This window comes from Leptinotarsa decemlineata, unplaced genomic scaffold (assembly GCF_025532065.1).
Source record: "Leptinotarsa decemlineata unplaced genomic scaffold, Ldec_3_MD MMD2_tig00026328_RagTag_RagTag, whole genome shotgun sequence".
Taxonomy (NCBI): domain Eukaryota; kingdom Metazoa; phylum Arthropoda; class Insecta; order Coleoptera; family Chrysomelidae; genus Leptinotarsa; species Leptinotarsa decemlineata.
Genome location: NW_027412688.1, coordinates 37465497 through 37487578, shown reverse-complemented (window position 1 = coordinate 37487578; position 22082 = coordinate 37465497). Strand labels below are relative to the sequence as shown.

Genomic DNA, 22082 nt, shown 5'->3' with positions numbered 1-22082 from the left:
GAGTTCGCGTGGATGCTCAATGAACCAAGAGTGATGCGGGAAGCAGCCATGGGAAGGTAAAGGAATTATTGATTGTAACGATATCAACACCGTTTTTTGCATATCAAATATCGGACAAATACATAAATAAGCATAACAAATACGTCATATAACACAATTATGTGTTCTTTGCCCACAGAACTAAAGAATCCCTTACGAAAGAGCACAGAACAGAAACCCTGCACTTTTTTTATTGACAATTTTGAAGTGCAGAAGGGCCAGATATTTTATTATTCGATTTTTGATAATTACGACTTTGAACTCGAAATTTTGACTTCAATTTTATAATAACTTTGAATATTTTATCGAGAAAAGATACATAGTGGTGAGATGAATATTTCAATATTAATTTTCTTATATATATATATATGCATCTCTCCTCGATACAGTATCCAAACATATTTTGATTGTCAGGGAACTGATTCATGGGATGTTTCTTCCAAGCTTGGGGCTTTGTTCACACAAGGTGGAGCTGTTACTTTCTCTTAGACGAAAATTTCATATATACATCGAAGCCACGTTGAAATTAATCGAGTCCCATGCACTTGCTGTGTGGGTCGGATGTTTCCTTTACTGATAAAAGGTAATGCTTCGGAACCGATATGTAGGTAACCTATTCGAATAATCCTGCTGGATAAACGAGAAACATCTGCGAGACTAAGCTCTGTGAGGTATGTTGCCTACGGTGTAGGTAGTTGAGAGAGATGAATATTTTGATATTTTATTTCGAAATATTTTTATACTTATATATTTTATATCACGGTATTTACCCATTTGTATATGTAGTTTATAGTTCTTTTATGAATATACGTATATAATGTATATTTAAATGTTCATATGTATACATATTTATTTATTCCTATTCTTTCAAATCTGCATTCACGGTTCAAATTGTATACTCACTTTTTTTTATTATATCCACTTCGCATAATTATTATTATATTAAGTATAAATTGACATCTTTGAGACCATGTAGTTGGTGTATGAACGAATAAATGTCTTTCTTTCCCTTGACATCTGTCAAAGAAGTTTCAATAAAGTAATACATTTATTGATTCCCAAGAAAATATAATGGTTTATACAGGGAATCATTTATACAAGAAATACCTATACATAAATATATAACTTTACAAGGAGCTACTTCAGAGTTGGTAGTTGATAAAAAAAAAACAAAACGAATATGATAGTGTAATTTGATAAAACAAATAGTTCTTTACCGTTATTTGTATTTTTATCTGTTGAAAAATTGTTTGTCATGTGGTAATTCAGTAATTCATTATATGGAATTATTTCTTTGTAAAACATAGATTTTCTGGAAAATGCAGATTTGAGATGTTTTGTTTGATTGTTATCTACATTTATATGTACTGATATAACACTATAAAACTAACATATTTTGTGTCAAACAACAGAAAAAGTGGCTTCATTTTTTTGAAAAAACGATATTAAAATTGCATATAGAACAGGTGACACGTTGGGAAGGTTATTTAAAAATAAAGATAATATCTCTGACTTATAATTAAGTGGAGTATATAATGGAATTATTTTGTAGTATTGTCATTAACTGCGAAAAAGCTACTGTGAAACATGTGATATATTTTTGAAAATAAAGTTTGTGAAAATCAGATCGTAAGGACCAGTAAGGAAATTACATTTATATGTTCTATAAATTTCATAGTGGAATATATTCTTTTTATCAGATTGCAAACTTTTAAATCATAAATAGGATTGATGCCGTTTTGGTTTATATAGATTTTTATTTTTAGTTGGTTGAAAAACAAAAAGAATAAGCAAAGGAAAAACTTCATAAACTTGAATTTTGTTCAATTCTGAAAACAGGCAGATTTTAGCCTCCGAAATGTTAAGATAAGTATTGTATAATACATTAGTTCTTGTTTTGATATGCAAAATTATTCAATACAAGTTACTCATGAAAAATAATAATAATCTTTATTTGAATTAACGCTGTAACTTATCAGAGTGGACTAAAAAGTCTCCCTTGCAATGTTCATATTGTGGATGGTAAAAATACCCAGCAATTTATCTGAAGTCTGTTGTATCACCTACGCCTTCTATGAAACGGTCCCTACTAAATGGTTTCATTATGGCTACACGTTATAAGGACCATCACCAACAAGAGTGGTGATGCTTCCTAGATAGCCCATCTAGAACACAAGACTAATGAAAAAAATCAATAAGAAATATAGGTTGATAGGTTGTTCTTTAATTAAAAAACTATTGAACATGTAAAAAACCACATTTGATTGTAAATTTGCACTAATGTATACCTTATTTGTACTTGAATCAGACTTTGCAAGCTCCGTTTTTGCCTACCTTGTGCGAGATCAAACGCATACCGTCAGGGAAATATTTGGAACACAATTCGCACTGATATGGTTCTTCTCCCATATGAATTGTATAGTGATCCAGTAAAGTTTTAGGTTCTGAAAAGCATTCGAAACAGAATTTGCACTGAGGCACTACCCCTTCGTGAAACTTGAAATGCTGCTCGTACAGACTGTGGTTTCCAAACAATCTCAAGCAGAATGGACAACAGTATTGTCTGAATATCATGTGGTTTCTTTCGTGTGCGATCATAGATTCACATGAAGCGGTAGTCTTATAGCAGAATTTACAATAGAAAGGTGTGTCTTCCATGGGATTCCCAGAGTGTATCATGAAGTAGTATTTATTACGGTAATATATTGAGCAAATATCGCACCTGTGCTTGTTGGTTGACCTGTGAAACACAGAGTGCTTCGTCAATTCGATACCGCTGGGAAATGTTCGTTGACAGACTCTGCAAATGTGTGGCACTTCCCTTCTATGGAGAAATTTATGGGGTATCAAATTGGAAGGATGACCGAAAAATTTACAGCAGACTTTACACTGGTGGGTCCGTTCTTCCAAATGAGTTTGGCGATGCTTCAATAAATCAGACTTAGTGGAAAAGACTGCCAGGCAGAGACGACAAGTATGATGACGTGTAGCATGGAGTTTCATGTGCTTTGCTAAAGATGTGACGCATTTGAAACGTTCGGGACACATTTTGCATTTGTGTCCTCGTCTTGTTATTGATTCTGAAATGGTAAAATGGAGAAGTTAGAGATACAAATGATTCACATACAACAGAACATGTGAGGTTGAAAACGTTGTTTGTTATAAATAGATTCTAGAAATTGGTTTTCATCAACAAAATGTAACATGGCATGATAATGTGATAGATAATGACAACTATGGTTTCTAGAATAAGTATGTATGCAGGAAGGAATAAATACCTATATGTATATCACAAACGTCTTGAGTTGTTTTATCACCAGATACATCATATCATCACTACATTGAATGCAGTATTATTTTTAAAAGAGATACGAAATATATATATATATATAGGAGACTTTACAGTAATGCTATATAATAGGTTGAATCAGGATTTTGCTTCACTTGACCTAGCACTCACATGCTACGAACAAACACTACTTCTGTTTCTCGTAGACTTACTGTTCGAAACTCCTCTGGACGAATCCTTCTTGACATTTTCGTCTAATACCAATTTATCTAAGACTGAAGTTAGCTCCTTATCGGTCACCTTTCCTTCTGCACCATCAACAGGTTTGTCCAAGATACTGCGTATTAACGAGGTATTGGTATTGTTGAATTTTTTTTTAGTTTCCAGTGTGATGTCGGCAAGACGCAAGACTAATGAATTCTGTAGTGCCAGAGTTGATTCTGCCTCTGCCATTGCAAGTCTTCTAGCTATTTCACAACCTGAAACGGTTCATATGTGATGTTTTTTCTGGAACATATCTACTTATACTTGCCTTCGTCAACGTCCATTTCTGAAACCGAGCTGTGTAAACAAAGAAACCAACAGTCACACAGATTTCACTATGGCCTAATGTCAATTTCATTGTTTATAAACGAAAAAGGAAAGAGCATTGACAATTGACAGATAACAGTCTTGCAGAGTTGCCACACGATATTATATTTTCGTAATAAACTTTACTTGATTCGTAATAAATTAATAATAATAATCGCCTTTATCTCTCACACAAATTGTACACTTCATGTTTGTGACTATAAGCTAATGAACAGATGAAAAGGGCGGAGTTCATTTCATATGGAGACAAAGGTATCAATACATATCCTTCCATGAAGTTTCAAGTTCATTTAGAAAAAAGAGCAACGAAAAAAGACAAAAAAAAAGATAAGATTGGTCAAAAAGATATTTCTTGTATTTCAATTTGAATTTTGTGAACGAGAGACATTTAAGTTCCAAAGGTATTGTAAATAGTTCTATATGCTGCATATTTGATGTGAAAAACAACGTCTAAAAAATTCAGTTTTAAACTTTTTGGTGGAGTTAGTGTATCTATAATTCTTGCATTTACATTATGAATATGAGAGCGAAATGTCATTTTACGAAGCAAACAGGAGGGTTTTTTGGTAATCATGATTTTGTGTAAGAAACAAGAAGCATGAAAAAGTCTTCTCTTCTTCATATTCAACCATCTCGTAGAAATTAATTCATTAGAAATTCTTTCGTGTCTACGAACACCATATATAAGTCTTAGGCAAGAGTTCTCAACTTTTTGTACTTTTGAACACGACTTTTGATACATATTAGAACCGTAAACGCAGCCGGCAAATAGTTATATATCCGTCACTGGCTCCGTATAATATTTTCAGAGATAGATAAGATCTCTGAACAAGTTCATTTATGTGTTTTTCAGTGATTTCGCCAGTGCACATGTACATACTATATATTTAGGTCAAATTTTCAGAAGCTTGCAAAGAATCGCAAAAGTAAAACCAAATTGTATACGTAGATCATCTTTCATCTAGACCTGATAAACGCTAGTAAGGGACTGATTCGAATTGTAAATAATCGATAATTCGAAATATCAAATCGATCATCAAGATAATTCTGGAGGTATACTGGAGGAGAACCTGAACTGGGGAGATCACTGCTCTATAATTTTGAATTTTGAAATTACTCAATGGTTATATATGTCATTTACAGTGAAATCGAGTCTCGGCTGCGATATGATATCTGGTTGTTCATCTGCGGTAAATAATATATTGAATGCCCAAAACATGCAAACCACTTTTCGAAACCCTAGGCACTTAAACAGTGATCAACCTGTATATACTGGAAATAGCTTGCTTTTCACATGATAGAAAGCACTAAGCCAACCGCCCAGATAGAATACATCCATATTCACATGGAAATCACAAGAAATAATTGTCATTTATACTTCAAATAACTAACCAGAATCGCACAGTTATGGAAATCAAAATGTACAACCACAGAATTTTACTATTCTGTGGTACAAACACCTACCCCCCACTCTCAAATCACTACCCCTCTCTAACTTTGAATTAAAACTCGGAAAAACTCTTATGAGGATTCCCTTCTACCTTCTACAGACTGAATAAAATTTTTAACGAAATCTTTGTCTAGTCTTGATGTTATATAATTTATAATTTTATATAATGTTATATAATCTATTTATATCTATGTATACTCACCTTATTTACCAGTTACTACCACTTGGCTTCTCTATGTTGTCTGTAGGTATGTTGTTTTTATATGTAGTATCCTGCTCGTTAAGATCGCTATTTATTGTAAGTTCATCTTTATTATTAAATGTATAAATTGATAACTTATATAGATAAACACATGGGAAAGTAGAATATTATTCTATTTGGAGGTATTTCTACAATATTCGTTATAATATGTAATGTAATGGTATTACAGCTGATTGCCGTGTAGACAAAATAAATGTTAATCAAGTGGTTTCTGTGAAAGTTCGATTTGAGACTTGTGAAAGCACAAGACAGTTCATTCAGTTTTTTACATATGTTATCAATTTGGTTGTGGAAGGTTTATTCATAGTCTAGCTCTATATCAAGGAACTTTTAGCTTTCTGATGCTAAGATATTAGTTTGGCCTGAGTTCAACTTCATGTTGTTCAAGCGTTTTTAAGGACTATTGTCCTTATGATACAATGGAAGTGTATCGTTAGCAGTTAATGTAATTATTCAATCGTTATGTGGAGAGGTAAGGCATTGATAGCAACACCAGAGGACCCAATATTCCACCTTGAGGAGTCCCAAAGGGAATACTATTTTCCTCTGAAAGTTCTTTATTGACCTCAACTTTTAGGGTTCTACTGGTCATGTATGGGGTCTCGAATGCCCATTGCTTCTATTATTATCAAGAAGTATGGATTAATGATATCAAAGCCGCGGGTGAGGTCAAAGTAAAGTCCTACATATTTATTTTTATAGATGTACTGAATCATAGCTGTTGATGTAGTCAAAATGGAGTAGTTGGGTCGGAAACCTTGCTGACAAGGGGTTCATATTTTTCTATACTCTAGGTAATATATCAATTGATTGTATAAAGCTGTTTCTATAACTTTCGAAAAGCAGTTCAATATACATATAATCCTATAGTTTTGTATACAATGTGTGTCTCATTATTTTAAATACTGTGATAATTTTTGTGATTTTTAATGTCTTTGCAAAGCAACCTTCTGTTACTGATAGGTTAACAAGGGTGACCAATTCACTTGCGATTTCTTTGACAGTCATTCAGTAGTGAAGCTGCAATCTCGTCGATCCCTGTAGAGTATTTCTTTTAGATCCAGGATAATGTGCTTCAAATCTAATTTAGAATGTACTCTTTTACTTACTTATGTGACTTATCCCATGTCTGTACGTGACTTTTTTAGAATAATGAATATTATCATTACTATTACAATTGGTTCTTACTAAATGGGTTGACTCTAGCTACACGTTATACAGATGACGGACCTATGAAGAGTCATGATGCTTCCTAGATGACCCATCCAGAACACACGACTAATGACCACAGCAATCGATTGAGTTGAAATAAAAAATCAATTAGAAATATAGATTGTTCTTTAATTTAAAAACTATTGAACATGTAAAATATCACAGTTGATTGCAAATTCACACTAAAGTATACCTTATTTGTACTTGAATCAGACTTTGCAAACTCCGTTTGTGCCTACCTTATGCGCGATCAAACGCATACCATCAGGAAAATACTTGGAGCACAATTGGCACTGATATGGTTCTTCTCCCATATGAATTGCATAGTGTTCCTGCAAAGTTTCAGGTTCTGTGAAGCATTCCAAACAGAATATACACTGAGGCATTACCCCTTCATGAATCTTGGCATGCTGCTGATACAAACTGTGGTTTGCAAACAATTCCATACAGATTGGGCAAGTGTATGGTCTGAATGTCATGTGGGTTCTCTCATGGACGATCAAAGATAAACATAAAGCCAAAGACTTATAGCAGAATTTACAAAAGAAAGGCTCGTCGTCCATGGGATTCCCAGAGTGTATCATGAAGTAGGATTTATTAAGGTAATATTTTGAGCAAATCTCGCACCTGTGCTTGTTGGTCGATCTGTGAATCACAGAGTGCTTCGTCAAGTCGAAACCGCAGGAAAATGTTTGTTGACAGACTCTACAAATGTATGGTACTTCCCTTTCATGGAGAAACTTGTGGGCTACCAAGGAGGAACGATGAACAAAAAATTTACAGCAGAATTCACACTGGTATACCTGTTTTTCCAAGTGAGCTTTGCGATGCTCCGATAAATCAGGGATAGTGGTAAAGACTGCCTGGCAGGTACTGCAGATATGTTGATCTGCGGGAAAGAATATCGTTTGCTTCGCTTTAGATGTGATCCGTTTGAAACGATTGGGACACATTTTGTATTTGTGTTCTCGCCTTGTTATGGATTCTGAAAAGGTAAAATAGAGAAGTTAGAGATACAAATGATTCATATAGAACTAAACTGGAACACTTTCTCAACGTGCTGTTGAAAACGTCTTACGTTCTGTTTAATCATCGGGTGTATCTGATCATGACTTCAATAAAGGCAGTATTCTTTTTGGAAAAGATACAAAAAAATATATAGAAGATTTTACAGTAGTGCCATATAATATGTCTAATAAAAATTTTGTTTCACTTCACCTAGCACTTGCATGTTAGGAACAAATACTACTTGTTTCTAGTAGACTTACTTTTTGAAACTCCTCTGAATGAGCCTTGCTTGACATTTTCGTTCAATACTAACTTATCTAATCTCGAACTGAGCTCCTTATCGATCACCTTTTCTTCTGCGCCGTCAGAAGGTTTGGCCAAGATATTGGGTGTCAACGAAGTATTGTTATTACTGAATATTTCATTATTTTCCAGTGTAATGTTAGCAAGACGCCGAACTAATGAATTATGTGCCTGAAATGTTTCTGCTTTTGCCAATGCAATTTCTCTAGCTCTTTCACAACCTGAAACAGTTCATTTGTGATGTTTTTTTTCTTTTAAACAGATCTACGTATACTTGCCTTCGTCAACGTCCATTTTTGAAACCAAGATGTTTAAACCGAGAAACCAAGACGAAAATACAAATCACAGCTTTTCTCAATTTTATTATTTATAAACAAAAGGAAATCTTATTCTTCTTTTCGGTTCAATGGCCTCAGCAACTAAGGCTATCCGGCCAGTTGGTAACGAAAGTTGTTAAATCCAAATGTGGCACACTTAAGTGGATTTGGGGCGGACCCATCCACAATTGCGTTGAAATTACTATCCAGGAACTTGTCAAGCACGGCAAGCTAAAAGTAATCCAGATATATTATACAGGCGAAAACAATAGTTGTCCATGCACTACGAAGACATCGCACTAGTGAGCACATAGGTTTGTTCGCAATGTAAGCACAGAGTCTATTCAGTAAGTAAGCACAACTATCGTCAATGGTCTACAGTGTCAGCGCAAATCCATCCGTTACAGCTTGAGGTGGCAGGAGGTAAGGAAGGAATGTAATGCCTTTAAGTTATGAATATTCAAATGTTCAAATGAAATATCATGTAACGACAGCGGGCCCTGTTACTTGTTCATCCTATGGGTGGAGGTATGTAATGAACGAATATTGGCTTGTTGGGTTGTCCTAGTCAGGAATACTCTGTTGACCAGCTGATCCATTAATTCGATTTTATCTTGGGAAGAAATTCACGAAAATCGGTTTGTAGGCTCAATATACCGTCCCATCGACGCAAGACGGTCACCTGTATCGTTGCCAGGAATGTAACAATGACTCGGTATCCACACGAGGACAATATAGCAATGCCACTGTGAATCGCTTGTAAGACATATCGTTTGGTTTGTAGCGATAAGAGGTCACTATGAGCTGAAATTGCAGTTCGTGTTATTTTAAGTAATGCACTTTTGGAATCACTAAAAATCACAACACGTCGAAATCTCTGGTCAAGAATAAGACGTATTATTTCCTTAATGGCCCATATTTCCGCAGCACATATGGAGAAGTAGGAGGGAAGATTAGCACTGACTTCGGCAATAGTTGGTGAGAAAATTCCATAGCCTACACGGCCAGAGGTATTCTTGGATCCGTCCGTATAGAAGTGGGTGTAATTTGGAAACTTTAAATTAGCTAATCGAGCGAATTCTGCATTATTATTGTTTTGCTTCGATAGGTCATATTCTTTGAAGGGCAATGGTGAGGCAAGAGTGTCCAAGGAAAGAGAATTGACATTTGACAGGTTAAAATCCTGCGGAGTTGGCACTCGAAATTTTATTTTCATAATAAGGTAATAAATTCAGTTATTTCGCCAGTGCACATGCACATACTTTATATTCAGGTGAAATTTTCAGAAGCTTGCAAAGAGTCGCATACGTAGATCACCTTTTGTCTATACCTAACAAACAAGCCAATTTAAAGCTCTACAAAATGTAATTGAGAACGTTAAGCACTAGTAATCTGATTCGAATTGAAAATAATTGGTTAGAAATATCGAATCGATCATCAAGATGATTCGAATTATTATTCTTCCAATTATATGTTGGCTATTTTCTTATTCAGGTGAATTTGACCATAATTCGACATTAGTTGCATCAAATAACAGTGAAAATCACAGTTGATTTAATAAGGAAAATAATTTCATTCAGATGTTTTCAGGATAGACGAGTTCTTCTACGATTTGTTAATTTTTCCGTTCTGTGAAATACTTGTTATTGGACCGATGTGGCAGCTATAGATAAATACTTCTTGACAGCTCATTTGTACAGCTCAGAAAAAATACTATTGTGTATTTTACAAAATTCCTTTGGATTACATTCCCTTGAATACCTGGCTTGAACAAATATGTTAGCGCGATGTCTATTAAGTGATTCTACTGCGCACTGTATGTGATTTATGATTCGAATGGTAATTCGATCATCAAAATAATTCGATATGTCCATCATTTGTTAAATTCCAGTGCTATTTTCTTGGTATTAATCAGACAACAATATATTTAAATAAACCACTTTAATGTTGTAAATTGTAAAAGAAGATAGATACAACGTAACAAAAATATACAATAGTAGTAGATTTATTACGTAAGTTATGAAAGTGGCAACCCTGCTGTCCAGTGTTTGTAGTTCTTAAATTCTAACATAATTACTCGATGGATTGATTCATTGGTAAATTCGAGAACTCACCCATCTTAGGACTAGAACGCATTTGTTAGCTCGTTTCTATCGGTTGAAGCAATTCATCCGAATTCTTATGTTGAATACAAAATCGCATTTTATTATGGACAAATCATTGACATTTTATCTACGAGGGTGGTTAGAAAGTTTCCGATCTCAACATGACAGCTGCACTCGTAAATAAAAGCTTGTGAATTTTATTGTTATTTGTTAACAGTCACTTACTTACCAAAGCACAGTATATTTAGAATTCTACTGTGACCAACGTTTTATTGATTTTGGACGCGAAGTTGTCATGTAACAGTCGTTTTAGTGAGTTAATCTGTTTTTTATGAAAATGTACAAAATGGAGCTATCATTAAATATTTGTTATTTGAAGGCCAATACGCCTACGCAAATCAAACCATCCTTTACCACAGTGAAATTTTTGGTAGCTGAATTTAAACGTGGCCGTAAGAACTTGAGAGACGATGAACGTCCAAAAACTGCAACTATTGACTACAAGTAGATTTTCAACATTTTACAGTTATCAAAATACATACTATAAATAGGTACTTATTCAATGTGACATTTTTAAATTCATTCATTCTGTTCTGAGTTTGTACTGTTTTGGATCGCGGTAGTTCAGTTCTCATTATTTACTTTAATGATTGAGAAGGACTACATCAGACCAATTAACTTGTACTGGCCTAGCTTCTTGCCAATACCATAGAAGTACCAAAGGTGACTATGGTTGACAAAAGTATAGAAGACACCATGATGAATCATTAAGTTTACGGCTTCAGCAACATTCGACTTGGAAAAGTAAAAGTCAGATGGGTCTTCAACGTTGTAGAGGGAAACTTCAGTCACCCATTGACTTATCCTTGTGATCTTTGAGGCTTAGATGTGGGTGTTTTGTAAAAGAGACTGCAATCGGTGACCGAGTTTTGTGGTCACCTTGATCAGTAGTGAAAGTCCAACCACACAATAAATTTATTTTTAATATTAAAAAATTGTATGCAATATATTTTTTTTATTATTTAATCATACAGAAATTTCAATTTAACACTCAGTTCATTATTTCATTGCTATATCTGGTGTATATACAAATATGAATTTTGAATTCCTGACTCTTGTGTGTTTAATTATGAATGCTGGAGTGAGCCATCAAATGTAAATCGCTATAAAATGATTTCCAACATAATTTGCACTGATATGGTTTCACTCCTGTGTGGATCCTTGAATGAATCAACAAAGTTTCATTTTGTGAAAATGATTTCAAACATAATTTGCACTGATATGGTTTTACTCCTGTGTGGATCCTTGAATGAATCAACAAAGCTTCATTTTGTGAAAAAGATTTTGAACAGATTTTACACTCATATGGTTTTTCCCCTGTATGAATTCTTGAATGAACAACCATAGCAGACCTACGAAAAAAATATTTTGGGCAGACTTTGCACTTATAAAATGTTTTTTTTCCCTTATGAATACTGTCAATTTTTTTCGAAGTATGAATTTGAAAATGCTCAGTCAAAGCCGAACTGTCAGAAAAAGTTTTTGAACACATTTCACACTCATATGGTTTTTCTCCTGCGTGTATTCTAGTATGTCTTATCAAGTTAGATCTATCGAAAAATGATTTTGAACAGACTTTACACTTGGAAGGCTTTTTTCCTGCGTGCATTCCAGTTTCTCCAACAAAAGCAGAATTCTTTGAAAGATATTCAATTTCATTTTTTACTGAATCAACTGTAGAACTAGTTGATGTTTCTGTCTCATGAGATCTATCATGATTTGTCAAGGACCTAAATTGGGTGAATGATCTGGGATATAAATTACACTGAATCAGTTTTTCTTCCGAAGATATTTTCACAACAGCCTCCAAATCTAAAAAAAAACTCAAATTACTCATGTATGAATAGAATAGAATAAAAGTAGAAATATACTTGATTTATATGTCACTTTTCAAATATAAATAAAAAATTCCATTTTTTTTTTCAATTTCAGCTGAAAAGTTAACTTTGAAATTTTCATTTCTAGGGCATGTTAATAAAAGATTGGTTTCAAAAATGTTATGTGTTTTACTACTGATTCATTTCACTAATGAAAAGTTTCTTGGAAATCCATGACACAACTATCAGTTTATTAAGGATTCTACTTTAAGGGATTTGTGAAACTGCTTTAAAAGCAATCAATAAAAACTTGTCAGGAAAACTTACTCTCGTAGGACTCTTTGGTGGAATCCTGTTCAACATTACTCACTTCCAACCCATCAAACCTCAAACGTGACTCTGCATCGGTAACAATTTCATTGCAATTATCATACAAACAATCACTTTCTTCCTCTGATCTGACATAGTCTATTTCACTCTTGACAAAGTCCTCAGTATGTGACAACAACTCTTTACTATCCAATGAATTTTCCTCTTTCAGCGATAATTTTAAATCATTACAGTTGATTTTGGAATCTTCGAGTTCCTGGGTCGTTATATATTGGTCATCTATCATCTCATTCTTTATGTCTCTATAAGAACCTGCAATTGTACTTGAGCGATCATCTATTTACACAATTCATCTAGAGAGGGATATCAATATGTGAACATTTTCACCTAAATTGTTTACCTACCATTTATATTATGGATACAAACTGTTCCACTAATAGAATCTTTACAGACTTCGCATCTGATCAAGAAATCTTTCCTGGTCTCTTCTTCAATGAATTCTGTTTTGATGGCAATACTTTCAGTAAAAAAATCATTCTCCCTCTTGATTGCTTTCTCACCATTATTGATATCCATTATCAAATAAATGATGAAGTTTAACATAACCAAAAAATTTACTTCTTCTTATTTCTGTTCGCGGCCTCAACCAGAGCTTTTTCTTCTTAAATAATTATGGACTTGCTTCGCCACTGAATATTTGGCCAGAGCTCTAACCAACTGACAGTTACAATCCTTGATCTTCATCAACAACTGATAGCAAGAGCATTAACTGGAACTGATGGAATCAATTCAAGACAAAACATCGTCAACAACCAACATTTTATTCTGAAAAATTAAATAGCTCCGATTAAGAATTTATCATTGATTCGCCAATACGATTGTATGGTGTGTTCAAATTGAATTTCATGGTGTGATTGGAATGAAGTTTTGAATAGTACGCGGATTACTTTCCCTTGAATACCCGGCTTGAACAAATATGTTAGCGATATCTACTGAGTGACGCACTGCATGTGATTTATGATTAGAATGGTAATTCGATCATCAAAATAATTCGATATTTCCAGCAAAAATCGAATTACCAAAACATAATTGCTGTGTTTCGGCATGACAACGTAATAAAAATATACAGTAGTAGTGCTCGTATGCACCGTATTTAAATTTAATCGCGATTAGTTAATCTAAATTACGTCTTTTAGATTAAATACTAATGCACCGCGGATGGTTTAGGTAATCCGGATTAACATTTTGGCAACATTGCATATTATAGCAAAGCTAGTGTCAAAAGGAAGTAAAGTGAAATTATAACCTCGTTTTTTGTATTGTTCAACAGCATAGTTATTAAAAATACTGTCGTAATGAAAAGAGAAATGAAAATTTTTATGTTTTTTACCACTTTTATTTGTAACTAACGTTACTGCAGTTTCGTCCTATATGGACATTCTCAAACTAATACAATAAAAGAGTTTATTGCAGTTTCGTCCTATATGGACATTCTCAAACTTATACAATAAACTCTTTTATTGTATATTTATTGTATAAGTTTGAGAATGTCCATATAGGACGAAACTGCAGTAACGTTAGTTACAAATAAAAGTGGTAAAAAACATAGAAATTTTCATTTCTCTTTTCATTATGATCTCCTACCACGTAGTAACGGCTACATCCATCAATTTATTAAAAATACTGTCATTTGTATTGTAAATATGGAAAGAGGAAATGAAAGGAATCGTATTCCTAATTTTTCTACTGGCGAAAAGGTATGCTTAATGAATATTTGTAAAAAGTACCAAAAAGTACTTGAAGACAAACAAACAAACAGAACATCAATTGATGATAAAAATAAGATATGGACAAAAATTGAAAATGAATTTAATAGCCAGGCTTCCATCATATGCTACAGAAGTAGTGAACAACTTAAACGGTTGTATGCGAATAAAAAAAAAGAATTACGTAAGAAGTTTGCTGATCTTAAGAAAAGTACATATATAACAGGAGGTGGACCACCACCACCTGATCCGAAGTTGGATGCAGCAGACACTATTTTAATCAGCATGCTTAATGAACATACTGTATCAGGATTTTATTCAGAATTTGACTCTGACAATTCAGGAATATTGGAACCTTCAGAAAAAAAGCGAAAAACAGAATGTGATACCCAAATTTACGAGTTTGATCCTGCTACTGGTTCTTTAATTGAAGAAACTGATTCTGAGAATAATGTGAGTTTCTAGATTTTTTTATCATAGTACTTGCTTATGTCCTTTATTCGAGCCTTTATTACTACTAAACAGGATCTTATCTTTATTTGCATTTTTAGGGTCTAGAAGAATTGAATAAAGAAGAGGAAAACAGGGCAGCAAAGACATATAGAAAATGCCCGCCTGGTATATTACAAAAACCAGTGAACCAAAAATTGATGGTATCTCCCTCTTGCCAGTCAAAAGAAACTGAAAAAGTTCAGACATCCTTATCAACCTCAGTATCGACTAAGAATAGCAGCACCCCAAAGGCAAAACCATTCAATCGAAGGCGACCAATAGGAGGTATAAGAGCTCTGACATCTTCAGATATAGCTGAAAAGTACAATATCTTACTAGATAAGAGGCTAGCATTAGTTGAAAAGCAATTAGAACAAATTGTAGAATCACAGAATTATGCAAAGGAAGAGCAGCAGTATAAATTAAGGATGTTAAAATTGCAAGAAGAAAATTTAAGATTAGATACAAAAAAAAAAGCAATTAAAACTGGAACTTTTGCAGTTTGAAATTAGTTACAAAAAATCATTGCTTACACATGATGATAAATAAGATTTTTTTTCAAAAATTATTACAATTTAAAATTTATGTTTTTTGTTAGGATTGTTTTTTTTGTGGTGTGAAAAAATTATAGGTTCAAGATTAACCACTGCATTTACACCTTACACCACAACTAAATGATTAAGTTTGAGCCTGAAATTATGGGACACCTGTATGCTTGTGTAAAGATATGTATGTAGGTACACTCATTTTTTTTTTGGTTTAGTTTAAGTTTTTTTTTCTGCAGGTTACACATTTTTTTTTTCTGAATGTACTTACACTGTCTTATAAACATATTTTTCATACTCAATTATAAAATAATATTTAAAAAGTGTCTTTATTTTATAACAACGTTACAGGTTTGCAAAATGGTTATTTATTAGGTGCTGCCTCACATTAGCTCTATTTTCTTCATGGTCGTTACGTAAATCCTCAATATTTCCCAGTTCTATGAGGTAGTTGAGCTCATCTTCATTAATATTTTCTGGTGGTGGGGGAACTGGTTCATTATTTTCAATTGCAATATTTTGCAAAACTGCAGTTGCTATTATTATATTGCTTGCAAATTCAGGTTTGTACCTCAAACCATATGCAAGTATAGGAAAGCGTTTTCCAAACTCCGATGGCACGTTCTACAGAATTTCTGGTGCGTATATGGGCCTCATTATAAAGGTGTTCTGCCTCATTGTCTGGATGTAAAAGCGGTGTTAATAGATAGTCTTTATTGGCATAGCCACTATCACCTAAAAAAAATCAAATAATGTAATCAAACTAAAAGAATACAGGGTGTATTTTTACAAAAATGTAATAAAACAGATGTGTTATTATAAAATTTCTAACAAATTGTTAAACCAAACAACCTTTAAATTTATATTAAAAAACTTAATAGATGTGGCCTACATTCTTGCTAACATAATTAAAACAAATGATAACTACTAATGACTATATACTTTAGTACTTACCTAATAAGATAGAGTTTTGAAATTCATTATTTTCAAATTGAGCTCTTATCCTACTATTATTAAATATAGTAAGATCATGACTCGATCCCGGCCACCTTGCAACAATGTCTCGTATTTTTAATTTGGCATCACAGATTACCTGGGTGTTAATAGAAAAGAAGGCTTTTCTGTTGCGAAATGCTTCAGCCTGCTCACCTCCTACAAACATACACTGTTATCCAGTTATAACACATTTTCAATCTGTTACCTGGAGACTGCATTCTAATATGTGTTCCATCCACACAGCCAATGACCCGAGGAAACCGAGCTATGTTATAAAAGTCTGTCGCTACACGAAGTCTTTCATTGTCATTGGGTATTGTTACAAATAAGGGTCTTGACCTGGCAATGGCATTAGTAACTCGATGGACAATCCTTGAAATTGTGGATTGATGGGCTCCAATAAAGTCTCCTATGGCCAGCTGGTGTCCTCCGCATGCATATATTCTTAAGGTTGTCAAGAGTTGATTCATTGGTGTTAAACTGTTGTTTCTATGGGTATAATTTTATTTAATATTTTAGGTAGGTACTGATAAATACTACAGTATGTAGGTAGATATCTACTTACTTATCATTGTCATACTCAATTTCTTCTTCTACATGATGAAGAACATTCAGGATAGTAGGTTTTTGCAATCTAAATCTTCTGAAAAAAGAAAGGTTGTCCATGGTATCAAAGTATTCACTTCTTTCCCACTGTCTTCTTGGAAAACCAAAATTAATTATGTCCAATATATCATGGTCATCATCCACAAACAACTGATCTTCGATTTCCATTATTGCTTTATAAATAATAGAGTTTTTTGTAAGAGAAAGAACGCAAAATAATATAAACACTTTTATTTTTAGGTTAGAAAAATCGTTTCTACAGACTAATCCAAGTTTAATCCATGAAAAACGGAGGATTAGATTTTCGAAAGCTTAAGCCCGACTTTTAGTACGGTGCATGGTAAATTAAAGCATTTATCTAGATTAAACCTTTAATCCCGATTAAGTGTACACGGTGCATACGGGCATAATAGATTTTTTACGCAAGTAATGAAAGTGGCAACCCTGCTGTCCAGTGTTTATAGTTCTTAAATTCAGAAGATGAAACTTTTCTAACAATTACTCGATTGATTCATTGGTGAATTCGAGAACTCGCCCCATCTTAGGACTAGAACGCATTTGATAACCTGTTTCTATCGGTTGAAGCAATTCTTCTGTTGAATTCAAAAACGCATTTTATTATGGACAAATCATTGACATTTGATCTACGAGGTAGTCAGAGAATTTTCCGACCTCAATATGAAGATAACAGCACTCGTAAATGAAAGCTTGTAAATTTTGTTGTTCATCTGTTGACAGTCCCAAATCACAGTACAAAACCACAGTATATTTAGCATTCTACCGTGACCAACTGTCTTGGATCGCCGTAGTTCAGTTCTCATTATTTACTTTAATGATCGAGAAGGACTACATCAGACTAATTAACTTGTATTTGCCTAGCTTCTTGCCAATAGCATAGAAGTACCAAACGTGACTATGGTTGACCAAAGTATAGAGGACGACTTGAAATAACAAAGGTCAGATGGGTCTTCAACGTTCAACGTAGAGGGAAACTTCAGTCATCCATTGACTTATCCTTGTGTAAAGTGGTCTTTGAAATTTAGATGTGGGTGTTTTGTAAAATAGACTGCAATCAGTGCAATCGGTGACCGAGTTTTGTGGTCATCTCGATCAGTAGTGAAAGTCGAACCAAAGAATAAATTTATTTTTAATATTAAAAAATTGTATGCAATATATATTTTTCATTATTTAATCATACAGAAATTTCAATTCAACACTCAGTTCATTATTTCATTGCTATATCTGGTGTAGATACAAATATGAATTTTGAATTTCTGACTCTCTTGTGTTTAATTGTGAATGCTGGAGTGAGCCATCAAATGTAAATCGCTATAAAATGATTTCGAACATAATTTGCACTGATATGGTTTTACTCCTGTGTGGATCCTTGAATGAATCAACAAAGTTTCATTTTGTGCAAATGATTTTGAACAGATTTTACACTCGTATGGTTTTTCCCCTGTATGAATTCTTGAATGAACAACCATAGCAGACCTACGAAAAAAATATTTTGGACAGACTTTGCACTTATAATATGATTTTTCCCCCTTATGAATACTATCAATTTTTTTCGGAGTATGAATTTGAGAATGCTTAGCCAAAGCAGAACTGTCAGAAAAAGTTTTTGAACACATTTCACACTCATATGGTTTTTCTCCTGCGTGTATTCTAGTATGTCTTATCAAGTTAGATCTATCGAAAAATGATTTTGAACAGATTTTACACTTTGAAGGCTTTTTCCCTGCGTGCATTCCAGTTTTTCCAACTAAAGCAGAATTCTTTGAAAGATATTCAATATCATTTTTTCCTGAATCAACTGTAGAACTAGTTGATGTTTCTGTCTTATGAGATCTATCGTGATTTGTCAAGGACCTAAACTGGGTGAATGATCTGGGATATAAATTACACTGAATCAGTTTTTCTTCTGAAGTTATTTTCACAACAGCCTCCAAATCTGAAAAAAAAACTCAAATTACTCATGCATGAATAGAATAGAACAAAAGTAGAAATATACTTGAATTATATGTCACTTTTCGAATATAAATGAAAAATTCCGTTTTTTTTTTCAGTTTCAGCTGAAAAGTTTACTTTGAAGTTTTCATTTGTAGAGCATATTAATAAAAGCTTGTTTTCAAAAATGTTATGTTTTTTACTATGAAAAAAAATGAATAGTCAAAAGATTTCAAGCCAAGTTACTTCACGACGTTTCGATTGTTAGTATCCACAATCGTCTTCGGGTGATAACTGGACTTATTTCTCCAAGATCTGACTATTCGGGTGCTTTCACCTATCCCCTCTCCTCTTTCCTCTCTCCGCTTTACCGGTAAGGCAGAAGATTGCCGTTTGGCAGGAGTTGACCGTTTACCGTTTTAATATGGGTTTCCATATGTTGCGTATCTCTACGCCAGTTTGGCTGATTATGTCGCTGGGCAACATGTATTTTCTCCTAAACTAGTGTTCCTCCCTGTCGATGATCTCAGCTTGTGACCACTAGATGTTATGTTGATGGGTCCAAACATGCTCTGCTATTCACGATTTGCTGGTTTCAGCAAGCTAGCGTAGAGATACGCAACATATGGAAACCCATAATAAAACGGAAAACGGTCAACTCCCGCCAAACGGCCATCTCCTGCCTTTCTGGTGAAGCGGAGAGAGGAAAGAGGAGAGGGGACAGGTGAAAGCACTCGAATGACCTATAAATAGTCAGATCTCGGAGGAATAAGTCCAGTCATCACCTGAAGACGATTGTGGATACTAACAATCGAAACGTCATGAAGTAACTTGGCTTGAAATGTTTTGATTTTTAATTTTTATTTCATTTTAATTTCTTAATTTTCAATTTTTTGCTCAAGTTTTATTTTATTGTAATTTCTTTTCAGGTTTTTCTTTTGCTTAATATAATTGATATTTTCAACTAATTCTTTTAAATTTTAACTTCCATTTGTTATTTCAGAGATTTCAAATCATATGTTGTTTTTTTTGTTAACCAGCTATCGCACCCCTACAAACGACAACCTTCAGTCGAAACTTGTGCGAGCTAAAGACTAACGAGGTCTCATCTTTTAACGTGTGATTCCATATCATATTAGACAATGGAAGTCCGGAGTAATGAAATTAGCAAAATGATAGGGATATGAAAACGTAATAGTTTACGCCTTGGGCTTAACATCGTACCTTATTGAAATTTACAAAAGTAAAAGATTTATTAACTTGTGATGAACTGTTTGGAACCTTCGGTAGTTGTTGTTTCCAACATAGAAACTATGATGCTGGTATTTGACTCTAGACAAGTCATATTATTATTGATGGGCGTGTCTTCGATTCTCTTCTAAAACTAGAAAACTTTTGAAAAATTGTATGCAGAAGGACTAACTGAAAAGTTTCTTAGAAATCCATGACACAACTATCAGTTTATTGAGGATTCCACTTTTAGGGATTTGTGAAACTGCTATAAAAGCAATCAATGAAAACTTGTCAGGAAAACTTACTCTCGTAGGACTCTTTGGTGGAATCCTGTTCAACATTGCTCACTTCCAACCCATCAAACCTCAATCGTGACTCTGCATCTGTAACAATTTCATTGCAATTATCATAGAAACAATCACTTTCTTCCTCTGATCTGACATAGTCTATTTCACTCTTGACAAAGTCCTCAGTATGTGACAACAACTCTTTACTATCCAACGAATTTTCTTCTTTCATCGATAATTTTAAATCATTATAGTTGACTTTGGAATCTTCGAGTTCCTGGGTCGTTATATACTGGTCATCTATCATCTCATTCTTTATGTCTCTACAAGAACCTGCAATTGTACTTGAACGATCATCTATTTACATAATTCATCTAGAGAGGGATATCACAATGTGAACATTTTCACCTAAATTGTTTACCTACCATTCATATTATGGATACAAACTGTTCCACTAATAGAATCTTTACAGACTTCGCATCTGATCAAGAAATCTTTCCTGATCTCTTCTTCAATAAATTCGGTTTTGATGGCAATATTTTCAGTAAAAAAATCATTCTCCCCCTTGATTGCTTTCTCACCATTATTAATATCCATATCAAATAAATTGAAGTTTAACATAACCAAAAAATTGACTTCTTCTCATTTCTGTTCGCGGCCTCAAGCAGAGCTTTTTCTTCTTAAGTAATTATAGACTTGCTTTCGCCACTGAATATTAGGCCAAAGCTCTAGCCAATTGACAATTACAATCCTTGATCTTCATCAACAACTGATAACAGGAGCATTAGCTGGAACTGATGAAATCAATTCAAGACAAAACATCGTCAACATCCAAAATTTTGTTCTGAAAAATTAAATAGCTCCGATTAAGAATTTATCATTGATTCACCAAAACGATTGTATGGTGTGTTCAAATTGAATTTCATGGTGTAATTGGAATGAAGTTTTGAATAGCAGGCGGATTACTTTCCCTTGAATACCTGGCTTGAACAAATATGTTAGCGATGTCTACTGAGTGATTCTACTACGCAATGCTTGTGATTTATGATTCGAATGGTAATTCGATCATCAAAATAATTCGATATGTCCAGCAAAAATCGAATTATCAAAACGTAATTGTTTGTTTTTCGGCGTAACTACGTAATAAAATTTCATAAAGTACACCTCACGATTTGATCTCCACAAACTGTATTAGAACACAGTAGCTTTAACAACAGTATTCAAATCACTGTCTCATTATTACTCTGAGAAATGAGGTAAATATTTCCCAGGAACAAAACAATACTTCTTATTGAGATGAATAAAGACATATTATTATTATATGAACCGGCCATTGAAGAGAGAACATTGACTCCAACAATTAATAAAAGATGGAGAGGTTAACGTCCTGGCATTACGTCACTCTTTCCCTCAAGGTCACGATG

General features: G+C 33.7%; 4 protein-coding genes and 2 long non-coding RNA genes across 14 annotated transcripts; 3 read left to right on the top strand and 3 right to left on the bottom strand.

The window, feature by feature from the left end:
• Window positions 1–2241: 2241 nt before the first annotated feature.
• LOC111511535 (uncharacterized) lies at window positions 2242–4010 on the bottom strand. Its single transcript, XM_023167562.2, has 3 exons — window positions 3861–4010; window positions 3541–3807; window positions 2242–3119 (listed from the first exon to the last, which is right to left on the bottom strand). The coding sequence occupies exons 1-3, from the start codon at window positions 3874–3876 to the stop codon at window positions 2344–2346; spliced, it is 1059 nt and encodes a 352-aa protein (XP_023023330.2). The 5' UTR covers window positions 3877–4010; the 3' UTR covers window positions 2242–2343.
• A 1472-nt stretch (window positions 4011–5482) lies between these two features.
• On the top strand, window positions 5483–6247 carry LOC141485438 (uncharacterized). The gene is made up of 2 exons (XR_012467208.1): window positions 5483–6103; window positions 6209–6247. It is a non-coding gene; the product is annotated as an uncharacterized lncRNA (long non-coding RNA).
• Window positions 6248–6951: 704 nt separating this feature from the next.
• Window positions 6952–8581, bottom strand: LOC111510891 (uncharacterized). Of its 4 annotated transcripts, XM_023166851.2 has the most exons (5): window positions 8433–8581; window positions 8112–8375; window positions 7647–7828; window positions 7471–7591; window positions 6952–7175 (listed from the first exon to the last, which is right to left on the bottom strand). In XM_023166851.2, the coding sequence occupies exons 1-4, from the start codon at window positions 8446–8448 to the stop codon at window positions 7511–7513; spliced, it is 543 nt and encodes a 180-aa protein (XP_023022619.2). In that variant the 5' UTR covers window positions 8449–8581; the 3' UTR covers window positions 6952–7175; window positions 7471–7510. The 4 variants fall into 4 exon arrangements, with proteins under 4 accessions (XP_023022619.2, XP_023022616.2, XP_023022617.2 ...); XM_023166848.2 differs by having other exon boundaries at window positions 7233–7828; XM_023166849.2 differs by having other exon boundaries at window positions 7471–7828.
• Window positions 8582–10110: 1529 nt separating this feature from the next.
• On the top strand, window positions 10111–11602 carry LOC141485601 (uncharacterized). Its single transcript, XR_012467304.1, has 2 exons — window positions 10111–10888; window positions 10956–11602. It is a non-coding gene; the product is annotated as an uncharacterized lncRNA (long non-coding RNA).
• LOC111510893 (uncharacterized) lies at window positions 11556–21638 on the bottom strand. Of its 5 annotated transcripts, none has more exons than XM_074182581.1 (3): window positions 21084–21475; window positions 12781–13095; window positions 11556–12448 (listed from the first exon to the last, which is right to left on the bottom strand). In XM_074182581.1, exons 1-3 carry the CDS (start codon window positions 21277–21279, stop codon window positions 11700–11702), a joined length of 1260 nt encoding a protein of 419 aa, XP_074038682.1. In that variant the 5' UTR covers window positions 21280–21475; the 3' UTR covers window positions 11556–11699. The 5 variants fall into 5 exon arrangements, with proteins under 5 accessions (XP_074038682.1, XP_074038684.1, XP_074038681.1 ...); XM_074182583.1 differs by lacking the exon at window positions 21084–21475 and adding an exon at window positions 13188–13401 and having other exon boundaries at window positions 12781–13106; XM_074182580.1 differs by lacking the exon at window positions 21084–21475 and adding an exon at window positions 13188–13401.
• On the top strand, window positions 14347–18877 carry LOC141485600 (uncharacterized). 2 transcript variants are annotated; one of them, XM_074182587.1, is made up of 3 exons: window positions 14352–14540; window positions 14660–15002; window positions 15101–18877. In XM_074182587.1, exons 1-3 carry the CDS (start codon window positions 14500–14502, stop codon window positions 15545–15547), a joined length of 831 nt encoding a protein of 276 aa, XP_074038688.1. In that variant the 5' UTR covers window positions 14352–14499; the 3' UTR covers window positions 15548–18877. The 2 variants fall into 2 exon arrangements, with proteins under 2 accessions (XP_074038687.1, XP_074038688.1); XM_074182586.1 differs by having other exon boundaries at window positions 14347–15002.
• Window positions 21639–22082: the final 444 nt, after the last annotated feature.